This window comes from Acipenser ruthenus, chromosome 24 (assembly GCF_902713425.1).
Source record: "Acipenser ruthenus chromosome 24, fAciRut3.2 maternal haplotype, whole genome shotgun sequence".
Classification (NCBI taxonomy): domain Eukaryota; kingdom Metazoa; phylum Chordata; class Actinopteri; order Acipenseriformes; family Acipenseridae; genus Acipenser; species Acipenser ruthenus.
In genome coordinates this window covers 16,200,628-16,219,029 of record NC_081212.1, presented here as the reverse complement: position 1 = coordinate 16,219,029, position 18,402 = coordinate 16,200,628, and the positions used below count along the sequence as shown (strand labels likewise).

Here is an 18,402-nt window from a genome sequence, read left to right as displayed (position 1 = left end):
TACATGTATTATTTTTAATAAGTGGGTCAATAAAAGAGTCTTTGGTGAAAACACCAACGGAATATATCTAGAGTTTCAGTGAAACCGGAAAAAACCTGTATCTCAGTTTTGCAGAAACTTATGGAGATATAATACGTTATACCTAGAACTACCAGAGCTGTCATTTTGACCGTTACAGTAAACTGGTTTAGCTTAGTGCACATGAGATCGATCATATGATTGAGCTGCTGAACTTGAAAGCTTTGGGTTTATTTTCAGACGTGATTCATTTATCAACAATTGTAAAAATACTTATTGTCTAGTGAAAATGTACAGCAAGTCTGGCAGTACTTTCAAGAGTTATCGGAAGATGAATCTGGACATGAAAATGCACCAGACCAAGACAGTGATGAAACTTACTCTGATCACAATGAGGTTAGTGATAGTGAAAGATTTTTCACTGAGGACAAAGGTGACGTCTTTTTTGACAGAAGTCACGGAGGTAATTTCGAGTACCATCTTTACAGGAGTTTAAGGTTCTCTCTGCTTGGCTGCTCTGTCAAAAACCTTGTAAAGAAGGCCTTGTTCTCCTGTCAGACTTGTATTGCGTTCATTCAGCAAGCGCCCAGGCGTGCACTCGTTCCCCTAACAGCCTGGCAGAAACCAGATACCGTGGTGTGAGTGCATCTTTCCCAAAGCAATCAATTATATGAGTGAGGCATGCAAACAAAGGAATATATGGGTCAAATACAAAAAAAAAGAATGTGTGCAGTGTACACTTTGGCCACTGTGAAAGGAAAAGCCAAAAACCATTTAATATAATTATTGTTTTTATATACAATTGTGTTTTTCTTGAAAAGCCAGTATGCACAAGCCCTGAACCAACAGACTTCCATCACAATGAAAAAGGGACTAATGTTTAAGTGGCTCACATGATAAAGGAGTTTGGTTGGTTACCACTCCTTTAGTGTTGCAGAACCCTCTTTAGTGTTTACAAGAAACCCATTGCTTTGTCCTCTATCCCGGGTTGTCCATATCGCAGAACAGTTCTCTGTCCTTGCATGATAAGAGAGTACAGCACTGGGTCACAAGTTGCTTCAGTACAGGAGTGTGTCATTGTATCCAAACTTGAAAGTGCCAACCCCTCTACACATATGCAAAGGGTATTACAGTCAATCAACACATGGAGTTTATTGGTTGCCAGATAAAACACATTAGACAGAGAACAAGGAGGGTAAGAAAAACAAACGGGTTATATAAATACAGTAACATGAAACAGCTTCAGTGTTTTTTGCTTTGTTTCTTGCTTGTTCTCAAACACTATCATACACGCACAAGCCAAACCATTACAGAAGTATATTAAGAACATTCCCTCGTCTGCAATTGATCAAATTCATGTGTGAGATTTGTGACTGACTATTCAACAACAAAACAAAAGAAACCAGGAGAAAAATCTCTGTAGCTTCACAAGGGGCATGATCGTGGTTGTCCTTGCAACAAGCTTGTCCCACAATGCAGTGGGTGCATTGACTAATATTTGTGGACTGCCAATGCTTGCAGAAAACCACCACCGGAAAGCAGTCATGCATTCACTTTGTTAAAATGAAGCATCACTACCACCCATTACCCCACCCTTAATGTCTGCTTATGCCCTACATGCAATTGGTGTGATTTTAAACAGTGGCAGTGCTACTTATTTTGTTCAGTATGTCCCACAAAGACCTTTAGAGTGAATTTAGAGTGAGCACTTCAAACTGGTGTTGGTTGGAGCCTCCAACACAGATAACAGCTGAGAAGAGTATGAAGTGAAGCCTAAAATCAAGAACACGACTGAGCTGTGCACAGCAGAGAGGCTCAGACACTCCAGCACTGTCATGTTTACACAAGCCAACTGTTCCCATATCTCACCTGACCCCGGGTCAGGTTAAGGTCAAGGAAGGGTGCAAATTCAATACAAATCTGTGCTGCTGACCCAAAATGGGGGCCCATAAATAACCACACCAGTGGGTAAGTAGTCAGGTTACTTTTACACTGGGGATTCCCAGAGACTAGACCTTCCTATGGAGGCGTTGTGGACACAGTGTCTACAGCATGTGGATTTTAGTAAACAGCTTGACCAAGTTCGCATATCGTTTACAAGTGCCTGGGTATAAGACAGCTGTACATCAATTATAGGCTCAAGGAGTATTAAGTTGAAACATTGGAATTGACACCGGAGAGTGTTTGTAAAGTTTATTTATTTGGATAATTAAGGTTAGGTTATTGACTTTTAAAGTGTGTTGGGTTTCATTATTTCCAGATCATATTTCACTAACCTAAATATATGTCGACAGACTAATAAAAGACAGAGTACTGGATCTACTATGGCAAAATCCGCAAAAAAAAATATGTCTTTCTGTGTTACAATGTGTTTAAGGAGAAAAAAGCAACGTTTAGAATTTTAAAAAAAAATTGTTAATGAAAGAAAACGAAGCTGACCTGAGAAAATACAAGCAAGAAACACAAGAAATAACTCCACTAACAGAACAGTTACAGTCATTCTCATTGTTAAAATGATATATGGCGTTAGCCTTTAACTAGTAAGTTTTGATCAGTGTGTGCATCTTACAGAAGAGTTGTTAAAACAAACAAACAAACAACAAATGACTAACAAAAAAAGGAATGATATTGCATTTCTGATGTAATAAGACCACTCAGGAATAAAAGTATACACAGCTGCTATCTTTATGGAAATTCACACCAAACAGCCCTGGTAGAGAAGACATGTTCAGCCAAAAAAGGTGAGAGAGAGAGAGAGAGAGAGAGAGAGAGAGAGAGAGAGAGAGAGAGAGAGAGAGAGAGAGAGAGAGAGAGAAAGGAGCCCGCTGAAAAGCAACCAAGCAAACCCTTAAGCTCAGGAGAGCAAAACTATAAAAAAGTAAGCATCTGATATCCTGTTAATCTGTGCAAATGAAGAGTCAGCGTGTGTAACTGGGACTTGTTATTGCTTGTTCTGGATTAGGGTTAGTTTACAGGATCAGAGGTACGATCCCCAGCCAGTATAGCGAGGGTGTGTAGCGCACATACTCTGTTAGAGGGACCCTCCTGTTAGTGGAGGTAGCGCTCAGCCGCCTGTAGGTAAACTTTATTTTTCTAGCTGTGTTTTCACTGTTTTATTTTTGCGTTGTTTTGTTGCCGTCTCCCCTGTACCTTGTTGACACTTGTTTGTGTATATGTGCTTGAGGTGTCACCACTGCTGGTACAGTCATGTGGTTCCCTGTTCTGTCTCACCCCACACTAGGTATCACCATTGCAGGTACTCTAGCGGAGGTACCGTGCAAATACTGCTGCAAGAACTGTGCTTTCAATAACCCTGCGTGCCTGTGCACCGTGTGAAGTGCAATTTCTGTGTCCGGCTTTTCATACAGTGAACAACCCACATCCGTAACAACCTCCCTGTTACACACACACACACACACACACACACTCTCTCGCAGGGATAGGGGGTGGGAAGAGAGAGGCAGGGAAGTAGCTGTCAAATGCCTTAGAGGAAATCCGATTTATAGACTTCTGGAGTATATAAATTATGAAGGTCTCACAGAACCTGTTTCTTAGTTGTTTTTTACACTCTGCTTATCATATTATAGTCTTCCTCTACAAAATGTGCATGAGATTTCCAGCTGTTTTCTACCAGCAATCAGTTATGTGCCACTGGGTTTTGAAAATTTCATGTCTTTCTATTATCTGTGATATGGCTCTGAGACTTCCTGCTTACAGAGAAGTTATTTTCAGGGTGACTTATATATGTTTAATATACTCTTGGATTATATTTAATGATTTCAACACAACAGCACTTCTTTTTTGTATATAGTATGTGTCTCTGTGACGGGGTATGCCCGTCCGTATGTTTATTTGTATTTTTGTATTATTATTGTTATTATTTAAATGTATTTTGTATTATTACTATTAGTGTGGTTTTGGGTTGGCAGGGAAGCAGGCAATTATCTTCCCTGCCAACAATAGTCTGGTTACAGTTCCTAGCAGCACAATGCACTGTGGGACTTAATGTGACATTATCCCACCATGCACTGTATTTCATGTTTACAACCCAGCAACCCAGCAAATATAAAGCCTGTGCCGAAGGAAGATATAGTGCTTCTTAGAATAAACATTATGGCTTTGTTTCTTAAAAACACAAGGTATATTTTACTATAATGTGTGTGTTTCGTTTTGAACTCTGAAGTTCTCCTTGACTGATGTCATCGCTCCAGATATCTGATCACATTGCTCCATGATCCACCATTTTACAACAAGCCTCAGAAATTGTATACGGTACAGCAGTATAGTCGTTCTCAACTCCTCAGAAGTTGTATACAGAACAGCAGCATTGATAGTCGTTCTCAACTCCTTCAGTTGCCTGTTCTGAGTACTGTATTTGTAATGTCCACGCGCCAAAACATATCAGAAAGCATTTTGGGATATTGGAGGATGCACAAAAAATGTTTGGTATTACTGTTTGTAATTCTGATGCCACATATGTCTCTTTGAACTTCACAATCTGAGTGTATTTTCATATAGAGGTGAAGTCTGGACAATATGTAGTTTTTGGCAGAAGCCAGAATGCAAAACAAATGAATTATGTTGTGTGTGTATGAAACATGTTAGTGAGCACAAAAATACTGACACGGTGTAAAGCCTGGTTAAACAGCCTTTTAACCAAAATAAACAGCAGGTTAGTTAGGAGGCAAATAAAAAGCAGGTAAGTTAGGAACATCTCCTCCATCAGAGACTGATAATCACCTGTTGTAAACCGACTTCACTGTCCCAAAGCTATGCTTTTAAGCGGAGAAGCCAGCCAGCCTGAAAACAGCAAGAATATTTCACTCAGCACGGGACAGGAGGCTCCCTCCCCGTTGAACATGTTTCTCTTTCACATCCTTTAACACTGAGTGTTGGAGAAACCATTAGACAATAACAGCCCTGTGCAGGTAACAATCCGCCGATCCATAGGTGGGTTTCATTTCGTGTCTGTGAAATGTGAGAGATTTATAGCACCTGCAATCTGTCTGCCTGCTCGTCTGTACTGTATGCCTGTCTATCAGCACAACATCCCATCTGTCTGTCTGTCTGCCTATATGTATGTCTGTCTGTATACCTGAATGTCAATAGATAGAGTATATATAATATGTGAAGAAAAACAAAATACACAATCCATATGGGCCTCTGTATTTCCAAAATGTATACAGTAGACCCCTGTTAATCTGTGGAGATTGGGACTGTCAAACCCGAATTAGTGAAAAACACATATTAGCCGAAATTGAGTTTACTGTTTGGGAAATCCCTGCGATATTAATTGAAAACTTGAAAAATGCAATAATACAAATAAAATATAATGTCCCAACAATAGTCAAAATATATACTGTACATAATCAGTGTTGTTCAGAGGCACAGAGAGCTGGTTTAAAAAAGTCACTGATCTTGCTATGAGTTTTTGATTGTCATAACTGCTCTTCATATTCAGACTGCCAGGCTAAGAGAGGCTGAAGTCTGCTTTCTGCTCGCTTGTCACTGGTTTCATTAACTACAATACAGTACTGTCCGTTGGCATGCACTGTACTGTACTCAATTGAATTGAATGAAATGATGACCATCCGCTTCCGCACAGATACGCTGATTTCAACACTAAAAAAGAGCATGAATACCCGCTTCCATACAGATATGCTGATTTCAACACTAATAAGGAGCATGAATACCCGCTTCCATACAGATACGCTGATTTCAACACTAATACATTTTGATAATGTACTGTATTAAATCGCACAGATTATCAAAACACGAATTATTAAAACATGGATTAACAGGAGTCTACAGGCATTCAGTACAGTACTATATGTTTGCACATACCTACGTATGAACATGAAGAATGCAAGGAGATATGTCCTGCAAAGAAAGCGTTCCATTACAATATTACGGTATTTTTAAATAGGAGGAATTACCCTTAATGCTACAGCCCAACCCACTGTATTCAACCCCCCACTGTAACTGCTGATTAACAGTTTGGCACAACTTGCTTTACTCCTGGGTGACCCAGGACTGGATAGCAGGGAGGGGTCAGGGTGGTCGCTGACTGCATTGAGTCTGACTATAGCCAGCCCTATTAGTCTCTTTACATTAATGAGCATTGAACAAAAAAAATAAAAGTCTGCCCTCGGTCTCTGGAGGGCCAGTGACATGTAATCAGAGTCTTTCTTATGGTCTATTGGCAACAAATTAGGAGGGAGTGAAAGGCAAAGAGCACAATGAATGCAGAAAGGGACGGGGCATGTTGCCAAGTCCAGGACAAACTGTGGGGAACCTCTTCTAGGTTTCTGATGTGCCTGAGATGCTGTTGGGATTATTTTTTCATTTCTCGCTGCCTGTTCTTTCTGGGGAGGAGACTCTAAACAGACATTCCTCCGCTGCAGGGCGTGTTAAAGGGACAAAGCCTTGGCTTTCATTTCTTGTGGCATTCTTTCAGTCCTCCCCTCTCTGTCCCTCTCGCCCTGGCCAGTCCCTTCAGAGCCGCCTCTAGGATAAATGATGTCTCTGTAGGGATGCTTATACAGTCATAAAACAGACTGAATGTTGATGAGCAGTGTCAGTGTCTTTAGGGTATATATGATACATCATATTTTAGGTGAGATGTGAACAGACACTTTAGATTAAAATATTGTGTCTAGTCCAGTTCGTCTGGTGGAGACAGAATAGGCTGTTGTATTTTATACTTTACCTTATCCTGAAATTCGAGTGAATATTGGATAACATTAGGGGCATAGTTATGTGTTGGATAAAGAGTCATAAAGCATCAGTTTATATTCCCTTCAGGGTATATTTCAGGGTATGAGCCAATTTTTTTTGGAAAAGAGGCTGTCGCATCAAAACAAGGAGAAGAAGGGGATAGAGGACTGTCCTTGCCAAGTGCCTCCACTCAATTCACACAAGTCCATTTATACAGACGTTTTCATTTGTGTGGTGGTACACAATTCTTGCTGCTTGTTCTTTCTGGGGAGGAGAGAGACTCTAAACAGACATTATTTAGCAGACACCTTTATCCAAGGCGACTTACAGAGACTAGGGTGTGTGAACTATGCATCAGCTGCAGAGTCACTTACAACTACATCTCACCTGAAAGATGGACCACAAGGAGGTTAAGTGATTTGCTCAAGGTCACACAGTGAGTCAGTGAGTGAGCTGGGATTTGAACCGGGGACTTCCTGGTTGCAAGCCCTTTTCTTTAACCACCGGACCACACAGCCCCTGCATATATAGTAAATTAAGAAATGCAAAGTTTGTACAAATACAAATGTATTGGTGTTTACCAGTATTAGGTGTTTTATAGGTATGGATGAACTCATTAGACCTGTCCTATTATTATAAGAACATCAGAACATAAGAAAGTTTACAAACGAGAGGAGGCCATTCGGCCTACCTTGTTCGTTTGGTTGTTAGTAGCTTATTCATCCCAGAATCTCATCAAGCAGCTTCTTGAAGGATCCCAGGGTGTCGGCTTCAACAACATTAATGGGGAGTTGGTTCCCGACTCCCACAATGCTCTGTGTAAAATAGTGCCTCCTATTTTCTGTTCTGAATGCCCCTTTATCTAATCTCCATTTGTAACCCCTGGTCCTTGTTTCTTTTTTCAGGTCGAAAAAGTCCCTTGGGTCGACATTGTCAATACCTTTTAGAATTCTGAATGCTTGAATCAGATCGCCACATAGTCTTCTTTGTTCAAGACTGAATAGATTCAATTCTTTTAGCCTGTCTGCATATGTCATGCATTTTAAACCCAGGATAATTCTGGTCACTCTTCTTTGCACTCTTTCTAGAGTGGCAGTACCCTTTTTGTAGCGAGGTGACCAGAACTGAACACAATATTCTAGATGAGGTCTTACTAATGCATTGTAAAGTTTTAACATTACTTCTCTTGATTTAAATCAACACTATATATCCGAGCATTGTGTTGGCCTTTTTATAGCTTCCCCACATTCTAGATGAAGATTCCTTCTTCAATTTCAGTACCTCCTATATGTTATTTATAATGCACATTTTTACTGCCTGCGTGCAGTACCTTACACTTTTCTCTATTAAATGTAATTTGCCGTGTGTCTGCCCAGTTCTGAATGATGTCTAGATCACTTTGAATGACCTTTGCTGCTGCAACGGTGTTTGCCACTCCTCCTATTTTTGTGTCGGCTGCAAATTGAACAAGTTTGCTTAGTATACCAGAATCTAAGTCATTAATGTAGATTAGGAAGAGCAGAGGGCCTAATACTGATCCCTGTGGTACTCCACTGGTTACCTCGCTTCATTTTGAGGTTTTTCCTCTAATCAGTACTTTCTGTTTTCTACTTGTTAACCACTCCTAATCCATGTGCTTGCATTTCCTTGAATCCCTACTGCATTCAGTTTGATAATTCATCTTTTATGCAGGACTTTGTCAAACGCTTTCTGGAAATCTAAATAAACCATGTCAAATCCTTTGCAATTATCCATTGTCAATGTTGCATCCTCAGAAAAATCAAGCAGGTCAGTTAGACACACTCTCCCTTTCTAAAACCATGCTGACTGTCTCCCAGGATAATGTTACTATATAGGTAATTTTCCATTTTAGGTCTTATTATAGTTTCCATAAGTTTACATATAATAGAAGTCAGGCTTATTGGTCTGTAGTTACTTGGTTCGGTTTTGTCTCCCTTTTTGTGGATCGGTATTACGTTTGCAGTACAACCCCTGTCTCAAGAGACTGTTGCATGATCTTAGTTAGCGGTTTGTAGATAACTTCTTTCATTTCCTTCAGTACTATTGGGAGTATCTCATCCGGCCCAGGGGAGTTGTTTATTTGAAGAGCTCCTAGTCCCTTTAACACTTCTGCCTCTGTTATGATAAAGTTATTCAATACTAGCACTGCCATAGCCACTTTTTGAACAGCTTTTCAATTCAAATTTAAATATCTCAGCATATTTGAATATTTCGTCCATGTCCATTCTTAAGTGTTACTAAATATTTGAATTATCTACCCATATGGTGTTTCAGCTGCAGAATCGTAAAAATGAATACGTTATAATCACTTGCTTCTTCAACTACCCGCGGTTTATGCGGCATATTGAAATCAATACAATATAGCCGACAATTTAGTCTGGGCTTTGTAATAAAATCAAAGTCATTGTGAAAGAACGTATTATAATCCTGTTGAGTGCTTGAAACACTGATGAAAGTCATTCTACACATCATATATTATTATTATTTACACTACATTTCTAAGGCAGAACGACTGTGCCACCCTTGAGTGTGACAGTGCAAAATTTTTTTTAAAAATGTGCGTATTCTAAGCTCTCGGCACAGATCAGTGACCATCGGGACTGATACTAAACGAAAGCCAGAGACTGTTGCATTTTACAATGCAACGAAGTACAGTGTGGATATACTGGATCAAATGGCACGGCTGTATTCTGTCAAAAGTGGTACTCGCAGGTGGCCTGTGTCTGTTTTTTATAATGTTTTGGACCTGGCAGCCATCAAGGCTTTGGTTTTGTACAAGGAGTGCACCGGCAACACAATCACTCGGAGGGACTTCATTTTGCAGCTAGCCCTGGAGCTACGGCAGAAACATTTTGATAAGAGACACGAAAGCCGGCTGGTAAATGCCCCTCAACCTTCAGCCGGTGCTGCACCCACTGGCACACGGAATAAAAGACAATGCCAGGTTGCTAAATGCAATAAAAACAGAACTTTTGATGTCTGTGCCTGTTGTGAAAAGGCAGTCTGTGGCAAATGCACTGGTACAGTTGAAAAGTGTGTTTTCTGTGTGGATTGTACTTAGAAAGCTGAAATAGAACTCTAAACAGACAGACAGAGCCTTTGAACTGTTACAAGCAAAGCACTTTCACGTTTCATAAGTTATGTTATATTTTAGTTTTATGCTATTTTTATAACGAGTTATTTATGTTTTATAATTTTATATGTGCATACAGCTTTCTACACCTGTTTACACAGACGTTTATTACGTAAAGTTTATTTTATTACAGTTTTTCATGTTTATGTATATGTGCTCTTTTTGAAAAAAATAAGAAAAAAGTTTAATTTTCAATGTAAATATGGCGTTTCTGCTGTATTTGCAGTTCCAAGTACTCTTTCTGTATACTTTATTCTTGGTCCCTTTTAAACGCTCTGTAAAGTGCCTTTTTTCTCTGAATATTTTTTTTTTTAATTGATCTATTAACTATTTTGGCCATTTTGTTTTAGATTTTGATTTGTCTACTTTTGGGATGTAATTGTTTTGCGCCTCTAGTACTACTTTTTATGAAAAGTAGCCATCCTTTTTCTGTTGAATGTTCTCTGTATTTTACTCCAATCTACTTCTGTTAGTCTCTGTTTCATACCTTCATAGTTTGCCTTTTTAAAATTGTAAACCTTAGCTTTAGTTGTTACTTTTGAGGTTTTAACAAGCACTTCAAATGAGACCATGTTGTGATCTGAGTTTGCCAATGGTTCTCTGACCTCTGTTTTAGTTATTCTGTCTTTGTTATTTGAAAAGACTAAATCAAGGCATGCCTCCCCTCTAGTCGGTGCATTGACAAATTGCGTTAGGAAGCAGTCATTTGTCATTTCTACTATTTCAATTTCATCCTTCGTGCTCCCCACCAGGTTTTCCCATTTTATATAGGGGAAGTTGAAATCCCCCATTACTATGGCTTCTCCTTTGCTACACGCATTTCTAATCTCATTGTATAACAGATTATTTTGCTCGGTGTCTCAATTTGGCGGTCAACAGCATGCCCCTATTATGATGCCCTTTGAATTTTTGTCCATTATTGTGACCCATATTGATTCTGCGTTATTTTTTTCTTACAGATTTAACACCTGGGCTTCAAGACTATTTCTGATGTATAGCGCTACTCCTCCACCTCTTCTGTCCTGCCTGTCTTTCCTATACAGTGTGTACCCACTAATATTATATTCGTCTCCATCACTCTTGGATAACCAAGTTTCTGTTACACCTATCACATCATAGTTACTTGTTAGCGCAGTAGCTTCAAGTTCTAACATTTTGTTATTATTATTATTTGTTTATTTAGCAGACGCCTTTATCCAAGGCGACTTACAGAGACTAGGGTGTGTGAACTATGCATCAGCTGCAGAGTCACTTACAATTACGTCTCACCCAAAAGACGGAGCATAAGGAGGTTAAGTGATTTGCTCAGGGTCATACAATGAGTCATTGGCTGAGGTGGGATTTGAACCGGGGACCTCCTGGTTACAAGCCCGTTTCTTTAACCACTGGACCACACAGCCTCCTTTTGAGACTTCTAGCTTTTAGATAAACACATTTAATGGCTATCTTACCTTAGTTGTTGCCCTCCTGTTTTTTTGTTGATTTCTTAGACTCACAGTGATACATAATATCACATACAGTGAAGGTCTACTGCTATCAGTAAAGGTTTCATATTTGTGTTTCACTTAATGTACTTTTACTTAATGACTTTTCTTAATGTCATTTTAACAGACATAGAACATGAGTGATTTCCATCATCATTCCTCTAGTGTGGGGTGTAACTTTAACACCCAAACATGTCAGCTCAACAAGAAACAGTCTCAACACACGAACTCAGAAACACAGAAGAAGAGACACATTATAAAATCAAGATGCCCCGATGGCAGCTGTTTAATTAAGGGCCAAGCTGTGTCAAAGGAGTTTCTCTGAATGCCAACATGTGATGCTTTAGTTAAGTGTTATAAAAAAGCCATGCTAAATCATACAGTGCCACCTTGTGGAATTTTACTTCATTACAGTATACAGATAGCTAGACTTTAGATAGATAGGTACAGTCGATAGTAATTTTATCTGTAAAAACTACTCCTTGTAATGTTACTTCTGAATATGAATGGATAATAAAAGGCCTGACTGACTCTCAACAACCACATGTTTTTGGTATTTCAATGTTTTTTGTGATGTTGTTTTAAGAGGCCCTGCTCTGTATAATCTTCTACACTAATAGGTTTCAGAATTACATTTTTACTGTGTTTCTTTTTATATAAAGGGTTAAACACAAACCTTACACTTTCAATTAAACATGTGCAGGTGAGCATATAGAAAAAACATTCAACAGACCATCATTATTAGGGGTTTTAAGCTTGACATGTTCTGTTGCTTAAGTAATCATCCGCTCGATTAATCACATCTGTTTGCTAGTGATATGAAAATCTATTCAAAGACAATTAAAAGTAAACACTTTTCGTGAGATAATCTATCATTGTCTTTTGAGCTGTACTGCCCGTTTGCGTTTCTGTTTCCTTCAATCAAATGCCATGTCTAAAAAAAAGAATAAAATAAAACAAGAGCTTGCTTATATATATATATATATATGTATGATATAGCTGTTCATTTTCTGATACCATTTGAAAGAGATACACTGAATATCATCTTACTTGTAGTGCTGCTGTGTAAAGAAAGCACCGATCAGCAAAAGACAATTGATTCAAAACATTCCCAAACACAACTGTGTTATAGTTTACAGAAATATCTTACAACATGAATTCTTGTTTCATAAGAAACGGGGTGCTGTGAAAAAGCACAATATTTAAATGTTTTCAACTAATTTCATTGAATAAAATCTTCTGTCACTAACTTTTTAATCCAGATTCTTTGTGTTGAGTTGTTAGGCCACAGGTGTGGCAGAATAATGCATTACAATGTAATCAAAGTGGTGAGGCGTTTACACTTTACTGGTGTATAATAACGGGTGAGCGCTTTTTCCTGTAATAACCGGCCTGCTATTACAGGAAACACACACTCATTAACACCAGCAACAGAGCGCGACCCCAGCGTAAGCTAATAACTCACTGTTAATAATAGTATTCGCTATACAATGACCAGAAATGCTACTTCATGATGGGCTGAGACAGTGTCCAACTTTCTGTTCGCTTTATAATATCCAGATAATGATATATGGATTGGGGAATCACTGTGAAAACACAGATAACTGGAGTTTCATGGATGAAAAGCTTTTGAAAACCAGCCCTAATGGTTGTACTCCTCTAAGACATGCCTACTGGAGAAGCTCACGTTGACACTCTTTGTGCTACCACTCAGACCTGTGGGTAATTAGACTCTTCTCAGTTTCCAGGGCTACCAATAAAGACACACTGTAAGGCTGAGTGAGAAGGAGAAGTGGCTGGGACCACTGGAGGAAATGGACAGTTGTGTTGTGGAAATGGATAGCAGATGTTCCTATAACCAGAGGACCCTGCTCCTTGGTTCTCTGGCACACAGTAATTTACAGTGCCCAGCTCTGTACTGAACCCTCTCACCCTTACCTGTCTGCTGCACCTTGGGTTTTCGTCAGATCTCACTCAGCCTGGTCTGTATTGCTGCTGGAGAATATGCAGAGGTGTTGGTGGCCCACAATGGGGCGCTCTACAATCTAGAGCAGAGCCCACTGTGATTTCATTTTAGGACTTGGGCAAAGATGTGCATTACAAATTTGAAGTTAAGCCATGGTGATGTGTCTGTGGATATTTAATAACCTGAAATGATCATTTTCTAACTGTTAACTGTAACTTTAAGTAATGTAAAGTCAACTCTCATTGAGACGAATTTCGTCTCACTGTCAGTTTTTATTGGTTACAGTAACACTGACATCAAATTTCAATTACAGTACAATGAAAAGTATTATACATTGAAAAGTACTGAGCACGTTATTGAAAATATGAATGTAAGTGAACTTTTTAAGAGTATAGATTGCAAAACCAGTTTTATATAAAAAAAAACAGTTGAGGCAACAGTAAGTTACAGTATGCATTGCACGCGCAGTAGTGCACTTTTAAACTGTTCAAGCCATCTGAAATCGACATGCCCCAGTTCCTGTGCTCATTTCTGAGGTTTGTGTCTTACAGTGGTCCCAGATACAGGCATATCACAGGCATTTTTAAACCAAAGAAGCAATATCGGAAAGCGCCTTGCTGTTTACACTGGTCACTAATTGCAATTCTTCATGGAAATGGCATTGATGTGTGAGCACTATTGCAACGTGAAATACATCATAGGATCAGTAGTCCCAAAACAGCACTAAAATACAGAACAGAGGCACTAATCCGGGTGCAAGTGAATACATTTCCTAATATCCTTTACCTCAGCTGTTCAAACGGTCAATTTGTTTCATTACATTTATTAATCTATAGGGGGCTCCAAATAATTCACACAAACAGTAAATTTGTATTATAATTTACAGTAAGTGACTGCTACATTTGTCCGGGACCATGTACAAAATGTGTAGTATCAGGAAATGTGTTTAGTGAGAATTGACTGTATATAGTTCTATGGAGTTGTACTCTCTTGCATGTGTCTCGAGGATGACGGAGAGCTGCGTAGATGTGCCTGGATGTATCAGGAGTAATGTGGGTTAGCAAGCAGGCTCAGTAATAGACCTAGCTGACTGACTAGGCCATGTACTGTATAACTGAAACCTATAACTATTTAAAAAATGTGCTCTGTGCTTGTGCCCTCAATCTGTGCCTGGACTCTCTATACTGTCCTCTGGCACTCTGGCTGGCTAGATTACAATGTTCACTTCCCTAACCTGCAAGATCTACCCTCCAGAAACCTCTTCAAACACTCAATGCAACTTCAAGCTCATTTTGAATTCCAGTACCATGAGGGGCATTTCTGTGATATCCTACAAAGGTTCCCGATTTTATAGATCTGAAATACAATTAACGACCAATTAGGTAATAAAACATTAATTATATTGGGTTTGTTTTTTTTTTTTGGGGGGGGGGGGGGGGGGGAGTTAAAGTTGTTTTCAAGTAGTTTTTATAAAATGCTTTCATCATTTTCATGTTAAATCATGCTAAACTCAACCAAATCCTTTAAAGCTCATTTGTTCTGCCCTAGTTAGACACATTAAGAGCCCTATTCAAAAGAGAAGAGATAATGCAAAATGGGAAGTAAGGTAAACACTTTTGTATAGGGAGGCTTCTTTTAGCAATTAACAATGAAGACACTGTCCAAAACATTTGTCCACTTGACTATAGGCTAACCCCACCAGGACAATTCCCAAAAATATTTTATTAGAGAATTTTACAGCACTGTAAAATCACCCTGGATTGCATCAGCCACCTGGTAATCCCAAGGATAACTGTAGTGGTTGATGCAATGCCCTGGTGCTGGAAAAAAGCTCTAATAAAATCCACCTGTGGCTTATCCAGTGTATAAGCTGATTGAATGGTTAGTTAATATGTTTACCATAGATCCAAATACTGACCCTTAAAAATGTTTACTGGATGCAGTGCAGTCCTATAGACACCAAAAAGAACTCTACCACTGAGTTAAAGAAGCAGCTTTGATAAATGTCACATGACTCCTTCTACCATGCATCCAGCAAACGACAGCCAGGATAACTCAAACGACCGTGTCTTTAAACTGTCAGACCTGCCCCTTGTGTCGCTTCACCCACATTGCAAAGACAGACACAGTCAGTGACCCACGGCACCCTTACCTTGCACTGGCCGGCCACACAGATGGACGTCTCGTTGTGATCACACGGCGTCCCATCGATGACCCTCTCAGCCTGCCGCACGTAGAAGCGATAGCCCAGCGCCCGGCAGTTCAGCTCACACCGCTGAGCCCCTCGCACTGCAGCACAACAGGGGAGCATTGCAATTTAATATGAAGTGTGTCAAAAAGTGGTTGTTTACTATAGAGTCATTTACACTGAGAATTCATGGAGATACGTTGGGCTTGCCAGTAGTTTAATATTGATGACTCACCCTTAAAACTGGCATTGTAGTCTGTAGTTTTTTAACGCTTTGTTTACAGTGTGTTCTATACATTCACTCTAATCTTTAATCTCTGCTTGACCATTTTATGTTATTTTGCATTTTGATCGATAATTGCCTATTACAATTGATAATTACATTTGTTGTGTTCATTGTTTAAATAACATAGCACATGAAAAATCTAAATAACATATTCAGAACAGAGTGCTGGATATGAAACTCACTCATAGGAAAAGCAAGGTTAGAAGTAGTTTTCACAATTTTAACCAGAAATTGGCAATGCACAGTTCATTCATTCCCAGTATGCAAGGGGGGAAGGTTCCTCTACCATAAATTGAGGTGGATGGTGTGCTTTCTGCCACAAGAGGGCAGTGTGGCATTGGCTTTAGCTCTGCAGACTGTTAGACCACCTGACATATAACATATAACTGCTGCATTATACTAACATTCAAAACTAAGGAAAACTAAACTTTTTTTTATTTTTTCATTGACGTTCACATTTGTGCAGCAGATAAATCAATGAAAACTCGCAGACAAAAGTGTTGCACTACACGTAATATAAGAAACAACATTCAAGAAGACATGTTAAATACAAGCATTCAGTGAACATTAGCCACTAATGAATATAACCAAAATACACAATGTCTGATAGTTTAACAAACAATCTTCATAAAAAATTTTAAAAAAGCACATACGCAATTTAAAATATTTGTTCTTGACAGAAGTATTGGCACCTCTACATTAAAAGTCTGTAAAAATGTAATATAATTATATATATATATATATATATATATATATATATATATATATATATATATATATATATATGTATTTATATATATATATATATATATATATATATATATATATATATGTATTTATATATATATATATATATATATATATATATATATATATACACACACACACACACACACACACACACACATATATATATATATATATTCATTGATTGAAAACAATTACACAGTAACAAAGCTGCATTACAAAATCAATAGCCAGAAAGCAAGGCAATTATTTCCAACATCTACCAGAATTTGTGTATTTTGGTCTTTGTTGTATAAATTAGTGGCTAAAGTTTACTAAATGCTTGTATTTAACATGTTTTCTTGAATGATCCTGTAGGGTGCCAATACTTTGTTTACAACTGTAGGTTACTTAAAAAATGCTTGCTATTATGAAACTAAACAGTTTCATAAATACCAAATATTATTAAATTAATTGGAACAGATGTAAGTATTGTTTATAAATTCCTACACATTGCATTGTAAAGACATATTTAAAACACAAACGATTATCCAATTGATCTAAACAGTGGGTGATCTAAAAAGATCATTACAACCTGAGGTTTTGAAAATCAAGCATTTAGCAGTGCATGTGAGTCTGTTGAGCACTTTTCTATATGTAAAGAATATCTATACACCCAATAACAAATCTAACACACCCAATAACGTATGCTAAATAATGTCATTGCCATTTTTATATGCCAGTAAATGCTTTGTCAATGTTCCATTAATAAAATATGATTTTATCTCACTTATACGATTGAAAGATGTAGGTATAACGGAAGGGGGTTGGGTTAAAGGAAAATGCATATAACCTTTTTGTAAATTTTAAAACGTCTGCTTACAAGTATTGTAAGAATTAAGCTAAAATCCTATTTCAAGAATTCTCCCACGAGACAGCCTTCTGTTTTATTTTGACAAGATCTTTTTTTGCTCTGTGCAATGTAATTATTTTCATATTTTCCACATGACATTATTTTTCACACAGGCTAATAGTACAGCACCATAGTACACAATTGCAGAAATGCTGTTAAGCTGTCAGTAATTCACACATATTTAGAAATAATGTATATATGAACAGCGTAAAGCAATTATCTGTCTCATAATAAAATGACAATGTATAGCCTAATGAAGACGAATGTAATGTGGCAGCAGTGTGGAGTAGTGGATAGGGCTCTGGACTCTTGACCGGAGGGTTGTGGGTTCAATCCCCAGTGGGGGACACTGCTGTTGTACCCTTGAGCAAGGTACTTTACCTAGATTGCTCCAGTAAAAACCCAACTGTATAAATGGGTAATTGTATGTAAAAATAATGTGATATCTGTATAATAATGTATAATGTGATATCTTGTAACAATTGTAAGTCGCCCTGGATAAGGGCGTCTGCTAAGAAATGAAGAATACTAATAATGTAATGATGAATACACTAGACTCGGTTCATTTTCTTACTGATTTTGGAGAGTGGATTGGTTTCTCCCTGCTGAAATAACCCAGAATCGATTCACCAGACAAAACCACTCTTTTGGGACACAGGTGTGATCGGTTTCCTCAGTTCTTTCCCACTGCTCTCCAAATGATCCGATCCACCCCCGGGGTTTGACTGCTCAAAACGCTCCCATGGAAAAGAGGAGTTTCTTTTCATATTAATCTAAAGATCTTATGATTGAGTGTTTAAAGTCATGAAGCAAGGATCTGGTGAGCCCTTAGACCACATACAGAAATGTGGCAAATGAAATTTAGTATCAAGAAATGGAAAGTGTTGCTTGGGTATGTAGCCAAAAGGGTAGAGAACGAATCAAAGGAGGTTATGATGAGGTTGTATAAC

General features: G+C 38.3%; 1 protein-coding gene across 1 annotated transcript in view; it reads right to left on the bottom strand.

Moving 5' to 3' along the window:
* Positions 1 to 18,402, bottom strand: part of LOC117429867 (thrombospondin type-1 domain-containing protein 4-like) — a 157,012-nt gene that overhangs the window by 97,598 nt on the left and 41,012 nt on the right. The window contains exon 7 of the mRNA XM_058998449.1: positions 15,492 to 15,628. Within this exon, the coding sequence (XP_058854432.1) occupies positions 15,492 to 15,628 (137 nt within the window). The remainder of the gene's footprint in view (positions 1 to 15,491; positions 15,629 to 18,402) is intronic.